Source organism: Myotis daubentonii, chromosome 1 (genome assembly GCF_963259705.1).
Source record: "Myotis daubentonii chromosome 1, mMyoDau2.1, whole genome shotgun sequence".
Taxonomy (NCBI): domain Eukaryota; kingdom Metazoa; phylum Chordata; class Mammalia; order Chiroptera; family Vespertilionidae; genus Myotis; species Myotis daubentonii.
Window position 1 is genome coordinate 43120962 of NC_081840.1, and position 14156 is coordinate 43135117.

At 58.7% G+C, this 14156-nt stretch overlaps 1 protein-coding gene across 1 annotated transcript; it reads right to left on the reverse strand.

Moving 5' to 3' along the window:
- Window positions 1-5053: 5053 nt before the first annotated feature.
- Window positions 5054-13746, reverse strand: SKOR1 (SKI family transcriptional corepressor 1). Its single transcript, XM_059697277.1, has 8 exons — window positions 11554-13746; window positions 10363-10453; window positions 9310-9417; window positions 8726-8797; window positions 7163-7237; window positions 6816-6890; window positions 6233-6298; window positions 5054-5610 (listed from the first exon to the last, which is right to left on the reverse strand). The coding sequence occupies exons 1-8, from the start codon at window positions 13744-13746 to the stop codon at window positions 5516-5518; spliced, it is 2775 nt and encodes a 924-aa protein (XP_059553260.1). The 3' UTR covers window positions 5054-5515.
- Between the last annotated feature and the right edge of the window lie 410 nt (window positions 13747-14156).

Genomic DNA, 14156 nt, shown 5'->3' on the forward strand with positions numbered 1-14156 from the left:
GCCTAACGTCCTATCTTGGAAGGTAGGGTAAGAGGAGTTGGAGGGTAGTCAGATCCATCTGTTTGGGATGCTTTTTCCAACTGGCACTTGGGCCACTGTCTTCTCTTTTCTTGCCTCCCTCTGCTTCCCTCTGCACTATCCTGACTTACCTTATACTTAAGGAAATGGCCTTGCCAAAGTTGATCCATTTCAGGTGCAAATCATAACGGACTTTTGTGCTATGATAAATATAAAGTGATATAAAACAGGAACTTGCCACCAGACTGACTCCTTATGCTGCCCCTGAATCTTAAAAAAAAAAAATGCCCACTCCTTGTTGGGCATCTACCACGTGCCAGGGGCTTCACCAATATCTCATTTTAATATTTCTGACAGGCCTACCCTATGGGTGTTACTGTCAGCATTTTACAGGAGACACTGAGAGAGGTAAAGTAGTCTGGGCTAGATTATGTAACTAGGAAGTGGCTGAGGTGAGGCCTGAAATATTTAAAGAGACAGACCTGAAAAGGTGGGGTATCTACCCCCAGGTAATTCAATTGCAAGGAGCACACTCCTAACCAGTAAAATTAGAAGAAGGGGAATAAAGTCCAACAAGGTTCAGGTTTCCTGTGACGACTTTGTCAATTTTTTTTAATATAAATTTTTTTTTTCTAGGAGAAAAGTGTTGGTGCTTAATCTTTGCTAGTACCTGAGCACCCACATAGTACTCCTGGAGGTCCCTGCAGCCTCCATCGGTGGCAGGGCTCCCAGGCTCTGTGCCACCGCAGTCAGGACTGGCAGTCAGAGGTGGAGCGCCAGCGCCCAACAGGGCAGCAGTGCTACTCTCCCCGTAGGCCCTTGGAGCTGCCACACCGCATTGGATCTGGCATTCATTTCTGTTCTCTTTAGTGGAGGTGAAAGGATCCTTTCCAGGTAACAGAGAATAGGTGTATGTGGGACTTCTTGTGCCTCCTCCTGGGCTCATGGCCTCCAATGCATGGGGTTACAGGACAATCTGGTTTTCCTTTCTTCCCCCAAAGATGGCCATGGCTCTTCTTTGAGGCCACTAGGGCATTGGGTGAATAGTTTTAAATGTCTTTACGACCAAAGTTGGTTAGCTCTCTCTCCTTATAAAGAAACTCATCATTTTTGGCATGATGGTTGTCTCAGAGCAGAAATGAGGAATGACAGGCTTCTGGAAAAGCCAGAGACTGGCTGACTCTCCTGGCTCTGCACAGTTCCATGAAGTAGGTACCCCTCCCCCCTCATGTTATAGATGAGGAAGTGGAGGCAGAGAGACTCAACAACTTGCCCCATGTCACACAACTGGTCGGTAACAGAGAGGGGACTGAGGCCTATACTATGTACCTTGATGGGTGCGGGGGTGGAGAGTGGGAGATAAGGATGTTTAGAATGAACAGAATGAACATGCAAGTCCATGCTGCCTTTGTTGGTGTTCTGAATTCAAGGGCAGAATTTGAGATTTTGCAAAGGATGAAGGCTATTCTATAGATCAGGGTAGCTGGGAATGAGTACACTGGTATGTGCCCAGTGACCTGGAAAATGTGACAGTGAAGGAGCACCCTCTCTGGGATGAGGTTGGAAGAAGAAAGTTTTCCTATTCTAGGTTGATAATCACTTACCTGACACATCCCCCACCCCCAAACTGATCCTATTGATGAAGGATCTTCTGAGCAATAAAATTGTGTTTAATCGACCTTTTTGCAAATTAGCTTCTGTTGTCCAGAAGCACCTAGGGATTCCTTCCCTCAGACATTTCCAGCACTTAGATGAATGACAAGGTTAGAACCCATCCATCTAGATAATGCTTGAGCACCTGTGATGCCCTGGGCCTTGTGCTGGTGGTCAGGAGGTAGAGTAAGATGTGGCCTCTGTTGCAGGAGTACTCACAGTTCTATGGGAAATTGACACAAAACCAAGCATAACTCAGGGAAATGAGCAACATGTTAGCTTCATGAACCAAGTGCCTGGAGATTAGTCCCAGGAATCCAGGGGTCTTCCAGGGGTCCTTTGAGCAACCTCCTGGTACTGGTACTGGTTTCTCCCAGGGGAGTGAAAAATCAGGCAACCCGCTGCTATCTCCACCCACCTAGCTCACTCAGTTTCTCACCCTGGATTTTCTGGAACTGGTGGTGATAGAGACCACCTGTTGCACAGTGCTTCCCTATGAGGGGACCAAGTTTCTCTGCCAAAAAGAGAGAGAGAGAAAAAAACGAGAGAGAGAGAGAGAGAGAGAGAGAGAGAGAGAGAGAGAGAGAGAGAGAGAGAGAGAGAGAGAGAGAGAGAGAGAGAGAGAGAGAGAGAGAGAGAGAGAGAGAGAGAGAGAGAGAGAGATGTCGAAGGCACATGGTTTACTGATTCTTTACCCCCAGACATCGGACTCCAGAGCCACTGGTTGGGTGCAGAACCAAACATCCAGAAAGAACAGCGGGGAGGACATTCTGTGCCCCCCAGCCCGCTCCCAATTCTCTAAACCCCACTTTTTCTCCCTGAAACAAAGTTCCTTAGTCTGGAGCCTTCGGACGCTGGATGTAATGCCTAAAATGTGTCGCAAGGTGGCAACATTGTGGCGAGAAATAGAGCAAAAAAATCCAGGGTTGTTTTTTTTCAAAACATATTTTCCCTATTAATGTTTCATTTAACTTAATTAGAATCTGGTAAACTAATTAAAGTAGCTACGAGCCCCGCAATCAGCAATAATTCGTATAATTATTGATAATTACATCCATACCAATCGTTTGGTTATTAACATTTGGGGGGCAACAAACCACTTCTGAAGGGACGCCGGAGCCCAGGAGGGCTTTTGCGACAGAGCTTTCTGGGTCGGATCCGCCTACACCTCCAATCCTCAGAGATTCCGGCCCAGATGGGGCGCCCTTGCAGTCAGGCCCCAGCCGCCTACGGCTCTTTTTCTTCACTTCGTTCGGGAAATTCGGAAAGGAAAGGTGAAAAGGAGTGTTTGCTAGGCTCGTCTGTGTGGGCCGCAGCCACTGACCTTCCTGCCCGGGTAGTCACTGTTTCCCATTTTACCAAGAAGGAAAGTGCGGTTGCGCGTGCACCCGCCCGCCGCAGCGCTGCAGCCCTGCACCAGCTGCGCTCGCCCTGAGGACGCGAGTCACTTCCGCTCCGGACCCCGGTTTCACTGTTGGTGCCGCGAAGCCTGATCTGGTCCGGCCCACCCCCAGGAAATGTTCCTGAAGGGTCCCTGCCGGGGGACCGTGCGTCCCGGGGCCGCTTCCCTCTGCGACGCCTCGCCGTTCACCCGGCGCCCTCACCGCCACTCTCCCTCCTGTCCCCTTTATCCAGCCCTCGGAAGAACCTGGGGCCCGAGGGCTCCGAGGGCCGGATGCCCTGGGGGCTGGCTTCCTGCCTTGACCGTGCGGTGGGCCTCCCAGCCCGCGCCCCCTCCGGGCGTCTCCGATCGCGCCCCCTAGTCGGCTCCGCTCCCGGCCTCTAGACGACCCGCCGTCCAACTTCTCGGCCATCTGCTCTCCAGGCGGCGTGGGACCGCACGCCCGCCTCCAGGGCCTCCGCTCCGGGTGCCCCAGGCCGCCCCAAGGTCGAGGCGCAGCGAGAGCCTGGGTGTGTCGCGAGGGCGGGGTGGTAGGATGCTGGTCCCCCGGCGGACCGCTGCTGCCCAGCTCTGCGGGGCAGGGCCTGAATGTTATGCTACAGGGCCCGGCACCAAGGCCTAGGAAAGACCTGCTGGTCAGCCGAGGGCTGCGTGGTTCCCAATACGGGGCCCTCTCCCACTGCATTTATTTATTTTTAAATATATTTTTATTGGTTTCAGGGAGGAAGGGAGAGGGAGAGAGAGAAACATCAATGATGAGAGAGAGGCACGCCCCCTCACTGGGGATGGAGCCTGCGACCCGGGCATGTGCCCTTGACCTGAATGGAACCTGGGACCCTCCGGTCCGCAGAGCAACGCTCTATCACTGAGCCAAACCGGCTAGGGCTCCCCCTGCATTTACACTTTTCTCCTACCCCATGCCAAAAAGTGAGCAGCAGCTTCCATCCTTTCCCTATAGCCCCACCAGCAGGTTCGCTGTGGAAACTGAGGCCGACTGGAGGTCCCGGGCCAGGTGACGCCTTAGTAAGCGCGGCCGGGACGCCCCGCCACCCCACCCCGTCGGGGCGGCGACCTGGACACCTGCGGCTGGTGGGCTGCAACCGCCACGTCCTCAATCCCACTCGGACTAAAACGGAGGGAATATTAAACTCTGCCAGGGTTCCTTCCTTTTGGGTAGCAGCGGGGCAGGCGAGAGGGCGCCTGTGCCCCAGCGTTGAGTCTCGCCCTGCCTTTCCAGACCTGCCCCTCCCAGGCCTGCCCCCCTACCTGGCCCCCCACCCCACCCCAGCGCCCCAGGGCGTGGCCCGCGGTGTCTGAGCTCCTGGCAATTCTGGGTGAGCCTGGGGTTCGGGGCAGGGCCGGTCTCTGGGCGCCCAGGAGGTGACCTCTTGGGTGGGACCGTCTGGAAATAGCACGAATAAACTCTTCTGCACCCCCCCCCCCTGCGAGACTAGGGGCCCAGGAACTACGCCTCAGTAGTCTTCTTTACCCAGGCCCGGGCCCAAAGGGGGTCCTGGAGGCGGGGAGGGCGTGCCCTGGGGGGCAGGCTGGGTGTGTTTACCGACTGCTGCAGCGTCCGGCCTCGCGGCTGCCCACAGGAGCGGGTGCGGCTCTCCGCCCGGCGCCCAGAACGCGCGCGGCTGTCCTCACGCTCCACCTGTTGCGCAGCCCTTAGCCAGCCCTTAGCCACCCCGCCCCGCTCCCCAGCTGCACTTCCACGCCTCCGGAAGTGACAGGTTGTTTTTTTTTAATTAAAAACAAAACAAAAGTCACGGGTACAGGGTGGTCTCCCCAAACAGGTCAAGGTGGTCTCCATCTCGTGAGTCAGTTGTCGCCCTTTTTAAAGTGCTGGTTACATCAAGAGGTTACAACAAAATAGAGACAAAGCAAAACCCCAAAGGGACTGCAAAACGGGGCCGGAAGTGGGTCCAGGAGAAGGAAGCAAAACAACATACAGCATAAATAAATAAACTCAGTACCGAACCAAGAGACTCACAGTACATGTGTATCCATTGCACATAGCCACTTTGTCATTAGGAACAAGTTTCAGAAGTGGACGGACCGGCGCGGGGCCAGCGCCAGCCAAGTTGCTACATTGTAATCACAACTGGGGGGTCCGAGGCTGTACAGAGGCGAAGAGTAGTCTCCCTCTTCCCTTTTTTACCCCCTCTGTCCAGTTAACCCCATGAGGTCCAATGCCCTGGAGTTCAACCGTGGGGCAAAATGGTATTTACACTTGGAAATGGAGCCGGGGCCCTGGGCTGGGGCTCCCGGGAGTGGGCGGGGACGGCCCAGGCGCCCGGGAGGAGGGCGGGCGGGAGGCTGTATTTACATCGGTCCGGTCCGAATGGCTTGTTCCTCGCTCTCGGCCGCCTCGGCCGCAGGTATTTACAGGAAGAGAGCAGCATGGCTTGAGGGCGCGGGGGCGCGGCGGGGCCGGCCCTAGGGCAACAGCGGGGGCTTGAAGGAGCAGTTGCCAGTGCAGTGGCGGGGAGTCAGCATCTTGCAGGAGAAGTGGTGCAGGGCGTCGTGGGCTTCTGGAGAGAGAGTCGGGCAGACCACGTTGGGTGCCTCACCTGCCTGGCTTCCCGGGCACGGTCCGCGCGCCCCTCTCCTCTGCCCGCCTGGGTCCCCCCCCCCTCTTCCGGCTCAGGGGTTCTCAAGGGAGTGGATCAGAAGATAGGAGGATAGAAAAGAGACCCGGGCGGTTCAAAACCACTGCTCTGGTGCAAAGGCCCCACTTTACAGAATAGGAAACTAAGGCACAGAAAGAGGAAGGTCCATCTGCCCAAGGCAAGAATTGGATCTGAGGGCAGATTTCCCAATGCCCAGAGCTCAGGGGGCTCTTTCTCCCCATCCCACCCATTCTGAAATCATGTCCTCATTAAATGCAAATCCTATTTTCCTCCCCTCAGCTTCTGATCCATGTAAACCTGGCCTTCCCTCACTCTAGTACCGTGGTTCTTCGTTCGTTCGTTCATTCATTCGTTCATTCATTCATTCGATCACTCACTCATTCGATCACTCACTCATTCATTCGATCACTCATTCATTCATTCGATCGTTCATTCATTCATTCATTCGATCGTTCATTCATTCTCTTGCACAGCCAGTGCCTGGCACCCCCCATCCCCCCTCTTTGTTCCTGGGCTTCCGCACCTTTTAACTTCTGCTGGATGGCATAGCGCGCCTTCCGCTCTTGGTCGAGTTCGTTACAAAGAGTGTCTGGAAGACATGGGAGGGGCCGGGCAGGAAATGAGCCCACCGGTCAACCGGCCCGGCCGGCAGGGTCAGAGCCCCAGCCTCACCCTCGTCTCAGCTCTCAGCCCCTTCGGAAAACAAGACTGGGGGCCGAGGGAGGAGGCATCAAGGCTCCAAACTGCAGCCTGAGGAGGGAGGAAACGGCCTGGGATGGTGCTTAGAGGCAGACGGATCTAACCAAAATTAAAGCGAACTTAGGCATTACTTCCCAGGTAATTTTACGCCTCGATTTTTAATTTAGAAACCATGGAAATTGCCGCGATAAGAAGTTCAATCACTCCATGTAATGATGCCTGCAAGCCGTTTGCTGGGCTCGCTTGCCATTCTGAGGCTAATCAGAGTATACAAAGGATATTAAATAAAAAAAATAATTGTTAAATTACCTTCAATTTAAATCCAAATGACTGAGCCAACATTGCGGCTCCTGCCAGACGAGAGGCAGTTATGGCCCGTGAGCGCGCTCACCTGACTCCCGTCTTACCTCTGACAATTTGCAGCTGTTGCACCATTTCTTCTCGATAAGCCAATTCCCTCTTCATTTGATCCTGAAAATTATCTGTGCAAATTGATTAAGTGAGAGCTGTTAAGCACAGCCCCCCTCCCTCGGCCCCATTTCCCCGCTCCCCATCCCCCACCCTACCCACACCCCTACCCCCACCCCCAGTCTTTGGTCTAGTGGGAAACCCCGGCAAAGGAGGGCTCCCGGTGTCCGCAGGGCGCAGGGCAGCGGCTGGCACTGGGGTCCTGGAGCCAGGCTCAGAGGGAAGAAGGTTCTGGCCATGAAGTGGGGTAGGGCGGGGTGGGGGTGGGGGGTCAGGATGGGGGTACCTTTGAGACTCTGAAATTCTCGCTCCAGCTTCTTCCGGAGCTCCATTTGCTCCAGGAGCAGTTTTTGCAGCTCGTCTGTGAACGGGGGAGAGTGGGAGGTAAAGGAGAGGGTGTGCAGGACTCAGGAGGCCGAGAGACACGCAGGTCCTGCCAAGGCCAGTAGCCCTGAGATGGGCGTTGGGGGCGTTGGGTCGGGAGGAAGAGGCCCTCAGCACCCAGTTTACCCATTTGCTTCCAAAGGATTTGGGTTAGGAAGAAGGGGTGGGAAGTAAATTGCCCGGGAGAATCAAATCAGGATGGTAGACGGCACTTTCCACTTCCAAGTCCTGGCTCAAGGCACCAAGCAGAGTGGCCCCTGCTTCAAGTAGTTCCTAGTTCCCTAATCTTGGAGGCTAGCGCAGGAGGACTCAGTTTACCCCTTCAAAAGTGAGACCTAATCTTTCCCTTCAGTCATACAGGCCAGGGAGAATCTGGTCAAAGTCTTGGGTCCCAGCCCTGGAAAAATACACATACTTACAACAGTTTGTTTACAATTTTATATGAATGCTATCAGCACAGCCCCAAATCCATGCTAAAAACACTCACATAAAGCACCAATGATTTTGAAGGTAATTACATATCCTGCAAAATCTGTAACTACAGAGTCAAAGACCACAGATGCTTTTCTCTCTCCCCACAACAGTTTCCAAGCTCATCCCTGGGCGAGTTTGGGGAGAGGGTAGCAGGCAGAGGTGGGAAACGCTGCTAGTGACCTCAGAAACCATCTCCAGAGAAACGGCAGGGGGCTGCCTTGACCATGGAGCTCTCGGCATCTGGGTCCTCCCTCTGGGGAGGCTCTCTGAGAAATCCTTTCCGAGCAGGTGCTCAAAAACACAAAAAGGGGGGGGGAGAGAAGAGCAAAGTGGGGTCAGAGGCTCCCCTCTGTGCCTGAAGTCACACACTCTCCCTGGCAGGCTAAGCAACACCCCAACGACCCTGTTCTGCAAATGAGCTGCATCCCCACCCCATTTAGGGTGGGGTGAGTGGTTTTACATTAATTCCAGGAAAAAAGTTAACCCCTTGAACATTCCTAAAGTAGATGCCTCCTAGGAATCTTGCTATTCAGAAAGTCACATTTTCCAGTGAGTTTGGGAGACCCAGAATGTCCTGATTGCCCACATGCATCAAGTTCCTAGGATCTTCACTCGCTTCTCTTTCTCACTGGGCTGTTTAGACAGACCTGGCCTTAGGAACACACACTTCCAGTGAGCCTCTGGGGTCTGGTTTCCTCTAGCCACCCCCTCTCACACCCACACCTCTGCCCCAGGACAATGTGCCGGGTCATCCTTTCCCCTTAGTGAAGACCGACTGCCCAAGAGCCCTGTCTTCTCACACCAACAGGAATGACACCCCTACAAGAGGGCCCCCCAGAGTAGCCCCATTTCACAGATTTAACCTCACCCCCTACAAGAAGGGCATTCCCCCCCCCCAGAGTAGCCCCATTTCACAGATTTAACCTCACCCCCTACAGGAAGGGCAATTCCCCCCACCCCCAGAGTAGCCCCATCTCAGGTTTAACCTCACCTCTGGCCAGGTTCTCGATATCTTTCTCCACCAGCTGTGTTGCAGTGACCTCCAGGGTGAGCCCATCTTCGCCTGGGATAGGAGGACAGGTGAGAGGGGTTCTGTCTGGGAGGGGCCTTGGGAGGGGAGGGGTGAGCTTCCTGGGAACTGGGCTAAGTCAGGGACCTACTCCAGATTTGGTGCCATTAGAGGAGACAGTTACAGGCCAGTACTACCCACATTCCAAGCCAACATTTTAGGGATGTAGCCATCATTGTAGAGAGTGACCCGTTGGAGGAGACCCAGGGAAGGGAGGCTCTCTTAGATCAGGGAGTGCCCTCTGGCCTGTTTTATGTGGGTGATGGTGTTCCTAATTCCTTCTGAAACGCTCTCTTACCCGGAAGAGCTCAAACCCACCAAGGAGGTAAGCGACTCAGGAGAGTGGCCTGCACCTTGCCTGCGCTGTTATCTGCCAGCCGCAGAAGGGGCCCACAGCCGCCTACTCTTGGTGAAAGCTTTCCTCACAAGCCAAAGCCGGGGGGACTCTGGGCGACTTGGGTCCCAACTCCCAATTCGGGGTGCTGCCCGAGGATCCTAGGGCTCACCTCGATCTGTATTTGCAGGACTTGGCTGGGAGATACTCCTTTGGTCTGGGTAGGATTTCCTCGTTTCCAAATCATCGGCGGTCGAGTGATTGTCTTCCTTATCTGGCTCTTAAAAGCAATAAACCGAGTTTCAAGGAGAGGCAAAGAAACCGTGACCCCGATATAGCTAGAGCTGCTGCAGTCCGGGCGCCCGAGCCCTAATTAAAAGCTTCGCGGCCGCCGCTGTTCCATGCTGCGCGCCTGGGCTCGCACCCTCAGGCTTTGGGCCGGGCATTGCCCCCCCGCCCCCCCTCCGCTCCCCCGCACCGCGCGGTCTGCTCTTCTCGGTCTCCACGCCTCCTCCCTAGCCCCTCGAAAAAGAGCAATACAGCAACCGAGCCCACCTGGGACAAGCGACCTACATCGCGCGCAGATACTGGGGCACCGCGAGCGCGCGTGGCCGCCAGGTCTGCCTGCGCCGCTCCCGCGGAGAACGCGGCCCAGGCAGTGAGCGCGGCGTGGCAGCGGCGGGGGAACAGCTCCTGGGCTTGGCCAGCCGGACTTCCCTCAGCCCTCAGCCTCTCATCTGCGAGCCACTGGGTCCCTCCGGCACGTGCAGGGCTCTCCCCACCCCCAACCGCGCTGGGCCACCTCTACCGCGGCAGGTGTACCCAAGTGCGCAGCCAAGTGCCCCCACCATGTGCTGGACCCGGCCTGTCCACGGGGTACCTCGCGGCCAAAACCGCTTGCTTTATACATGAAAGCACTTGAAAGCGGTGCCAGGAGTGATCTTTAATAGGCTTTCACCCAGTGTACGGGGTGTGGGTGAGCGTGTTTATGTGCTGGACAGGCAGGTTTGTTGTTAGGTAACCAAACGTTGGAAGTTGTTGAAGTTCTCGCTTAGCGTCTTTTTTTCTTTCATTGTCTTTCTTTCCCTCTCCTCTCTGTGGCTTTCTCTGCCTCTATCTTTCTCCTCTCGTCTTCCCTCGTAGACCTCCCCTGGCCCTGGCCCTCTGCCTGCTGTCCCCCCATCGCATTGGCCAGCGTCCCCTTCAGAGGGGTTGGGGGCGTTACCGTGGGCCTCGGGGGTGCAGAGGTAGGAGGCCGCGGGCCCCAGCGCCGCCGCCGCGCTCTTCACGTGCTGGTCCCGCTCAGGCGCGTACACCTGCGGCGGCCGAGAAATGACAGGCGGTTAGGGGGACGCTTGGCGGTGGCCGGGAGCCGCCTAGCCCGGCGCGGCGGGGAGGGAGTGCGGAAGGGGTGGCGGAGATGGGCTCACGGGGGCTGGAGCGCCCCGGGCGGCCATGCTGCACACCGCACAGCCTTGCGCCCTTGGGGGCTGCCCCACTGTTGTTGTAGATTCAGGGTCAGTATTGGCGCCCCGAGAACATCATCCGACACAGAAACCGGTTCCCGAGCCAAGGACTGTTCAAAGCCGCCCCCGCTCTCGTCGCCCACTTTTATCCCGCATCTTCCTCCCTCTCGCGCGTGTCCCATGCACAAATGACGCCTTTAGCATCTGGCTAACGACTCGTGTTTTAATGGACCGAATGGAAATGTACAAGCGTGGGCACCCACTTTCAACCAGCCAACAATCCCAGTTTAACTGCAAACCCCCCGCTCCCAACACACACACCTAAACCCCCCCCCCAGCTGGCCCCAACCCTCCTGAGAGCCCCCCTCCCAGTCCACACACCACGCGGACAGCTTCCCACTGGGAATTCGTAGAGACTCGGACAACTATGAGTTGGGGTGGAAGAAGATTCCGGGGACCCTCGCACGGCAGTGGCCTGGCTTTGGGGAGAGGCCGCCCTCTCCTTACCCAATGCCCTTCCCTGGAGCCGTGTCTCACCCGGATGGGAGTGTTACCGGCCATGCCTCACCTGCGCCTTTCTCTGGAGTTGGGTCCCTTCCTCTCCTCCACCTTCTCCCTCCAGACCCCCTTCATTCGTCTTTCGCTGGTTCTGTGTGGCTGACGGTCCCTGCCTGTCTCCTCCTCACTCCCATCCATGAAAACACAGCACAGGCGTTTCTCAGGCCTTCCCACCGCCCCCACCTTCCAAAACCTTCAGCTGGGGGCTCCAGCGAGCGCAGCTCCGCGGGGCTCTCGAAGCTGGGCCCACCCAGCGTAGCCGAGGCCTGCTGCTCCAGTGCCGGCTCAGAACAAAATCCCCGCTCCCCGCCCGGCCGGGGCCAGCCCCACATCTCCGCGGAGCTGAGGGCTAAGCATGGACACGCCACCGGTGGGGCGGGCGCTGGGCTCACCTTGGCCGGCGAGGGGCCCCCCAGCGGCCCACAAGGCTCTCGCAGCTCATAGCCCCCGCTCGGCGGGCTCCTCTCAGGTCTCCGCACCACGTCGTCGGCCGCCAGGTCCCCAAATACGGACCGGCTGGAGGGGGGTAGCCCCGGGCGGCGCCGGGGACAAGGGCTACTGCCGTCCGGAGAGTCTGCAAGGCCATCGGCGCCGGAGGAGGTGGTAGACGGGGGCCCAGCGAGCTGTTCTCCGTCTGGGCCGCCTACTGTGCCGGGCGCTCCGGGCGCGCCAGGCTCGGTCTCATCCGGGGCGCCCTCGTCGTCGGGGAATCGGTTGGACTCCACGTCTACCTCCGGCTCGTCAGCAGTGTCCACGTCGGGCGAGGCGGAGTGGTAGCTGGAGCTGCCCTCGCTCAGGAAGTCCGGGCTCACATAGCCGCCACCGGACCCCGCGCTCGGCCCTGCCCCCCGGGCGGGCCCCGCGCCGTAGGCGTCGCGGGCGCTGCCGTAGAGCTTGGCGATGCTCTCCGCATCCTTGACCACAGGCCGGAAGGCCGACACGTAGGAACCTTTGCGCGCGGTTGGCGGCGGCGGCGGCAACGGGGCCAGCGGCGGCGGCAGCCCCTCGTCCGCGCCGTCCTCGTCCAGCGGCCCGCGGGACAGCGCGCTGGGGCAGCGCTCCTCTGCGCCCAGGCCGCCCTCCTTGGCCGGCTCGGCACCGTCCAGAGGCTCGGGGCCGCCGCCACCCGCAGCCGCCGCCGCCGCTGCCGCCGCCGCCGCTACAGCGGCCGCCACAGCCTTCGCTTGGCTCTGCGCAGCCGGATAGGGCGGCACCGGGAGGCTGCCTGCCGCCGGCCAGAACATGGGGAACGTCGGGTACACAGTGGCTGCGGCGGCCGCTGCGGCCACGGCCGCGTCCTTGGCTGCCCCAGAGGGCTGGTGACCCCAGAACATGGCGCCGCCACCCGGGCCAGCCCCGGCCCCCGGGGGCAGGTGGCCGGTTCCTGGGCCGCCCGCGCCTCCGCCGGTGCCCGCGCCCCCGCCGTTCCCGGTGCCTGGGCCGCCCTTAGGTTCGCCCGCCCCTAGCACAGGGTCATCCTTTTTGGGGCAGAGGCCGAAGGCCGTGGGGAAGCCGTAGGGGTGCGGGAAAAGGGGCGGGGGCAGCTTCTGCAAGAGGCCGAAGCCCTTGCTGGGCACGGGGATCACCGGGTAGCTGCGAACGCCGGCGCCTCCGCCAGGCCCTCCAGGCCCCGCAGGGCCGCTGGCTCCCGCGGTCAGACCAAGCCCCCGCTGCGGGTGGGGAGGAGGTGGCCCAGGAGGTCCGGCGGCCTCATCTTCCCCACAACGCAGGCTTTTGTGGGGCGGCGGGCCTGGGGCCATCTCCGAACCACACCCCGGGCCTCCCCCGCCGCCGCCAGCGCCACCTTTCCCCTGCCCACCCGACCCTCCGCTAGCGCCACCGCCACCGCCTCCTTGCAGCGAGAAGGTCCGCTTTCGAGTGCCACCGTTGAACATGGCCTTGACGTCCTCCCACGCGTGGCTCAGTTCGTCTGTGGCCGACTTGTCACTGAGTTTAAGGTGACGGCGCCAAGAGTTGAAGTTGGCCGCGTCGGGCTGCGTATACTTGGCGTCGGGTGTGCGGTGCGAATGGAAAATGAACTTGTTGGGCGAGAAGTACATGCTGCAGTAGCCGCACTTGATGCACTTGGCACGCGAGCTGTTGTAACGCGCGGGGATGAAGCTGCCACGCGAGCCCCAGGCGCACTCATGCACCACATCGAAAGCGAAGTTCTCCGGCAGCTTGGGCGGCTTGTGCTCGCCCAGGAACGACTTGCACAGGCGCTCGGCCTCCCGCTTGGTGATCATGCCGCAGCGGCGCGATGAGATGGGCATGGCGCCGGCCCGACGCAGAATCTCCAGCTGCACGGGCGTGCATTGAACGCACGTGATGCCCAGGGCCACGCGGCGGTTGTGAATCTCATTGTAGCTGTAGTTCTTGAGGAGGGTGTTGGAGATCTGCGCCAGGCACAGGCGCTCCTGGCCGTCGATGACCAGAGACACGATAGGCACTCCGTACAGCGAGGTCTCGCCCACCTGGTTGGGTTTGAGAGCGCTGGAGCCCGAGTAAGGCTGCAGCTCCTGCTTCGAGTTGGGCGAGGAGTTACCCTCGCGCCCCGGCCCCAGCTGAGTGGTGAGAGCCTCCATGCCGCCGCTCCTGCGAAACAGAGAAAGCAGAGAGCAGATGAGCCATTTTCAGCGCCGCCGCTGCTCGGCCCGCCCAGCGGGGCGCGCTGAGTCTGGCGCGAGTGGGAATCTTGGCAATGGGGAGTCCAAGCTCATTCGCCCCCCTAGACGGGCGCCTTTTGTTATTCGGACTCATGCTGGCGCCGGAACAAAAGCCCCCGGGGTTTGGGTGAGCAGAGGGGTAATTGAGACCTCAGGAATGCCCGGTCTGCTAGGAAAGAAATCCCGTTTTGGGAATGGGGAGGAGGTGGAGCCCAGAGACGGAGAGTGACTTGCCCAAGGCCACACAGCAAAGACATTGCGGAACACGAGCTTCCCGGGCGCTGAGATCCGTGCGCCTTCGGCCACCCTCAGCCGGCCCTACCCGCCCT

Bases quoted from the DNA above. Each gene is read 5' to 3' on its own strand.
- SKOR1 (XM_059697277.1), bottom strand. From the start codon at position 13,746: ATGGAGGCTCTCACCACTCAGCTGGGGCCGGGGCGCGAGGGTAACTCC. The intron at 10,454-11,553 runs GTGAGCCCAGCG...CGGCCGCCGCAG, and splicing joins GGGGCCCCTCGCCGGCCAAG to GTGTACGCGCCTGAGCGGGA. The intron at 7,238-8,725 runs GTGAGGTTAAAC...CCCCGTTCACAG, and splicing joins TATCGAGAACCTGGCCAGAG to ACGAGCTGCAAAAACTGCTC.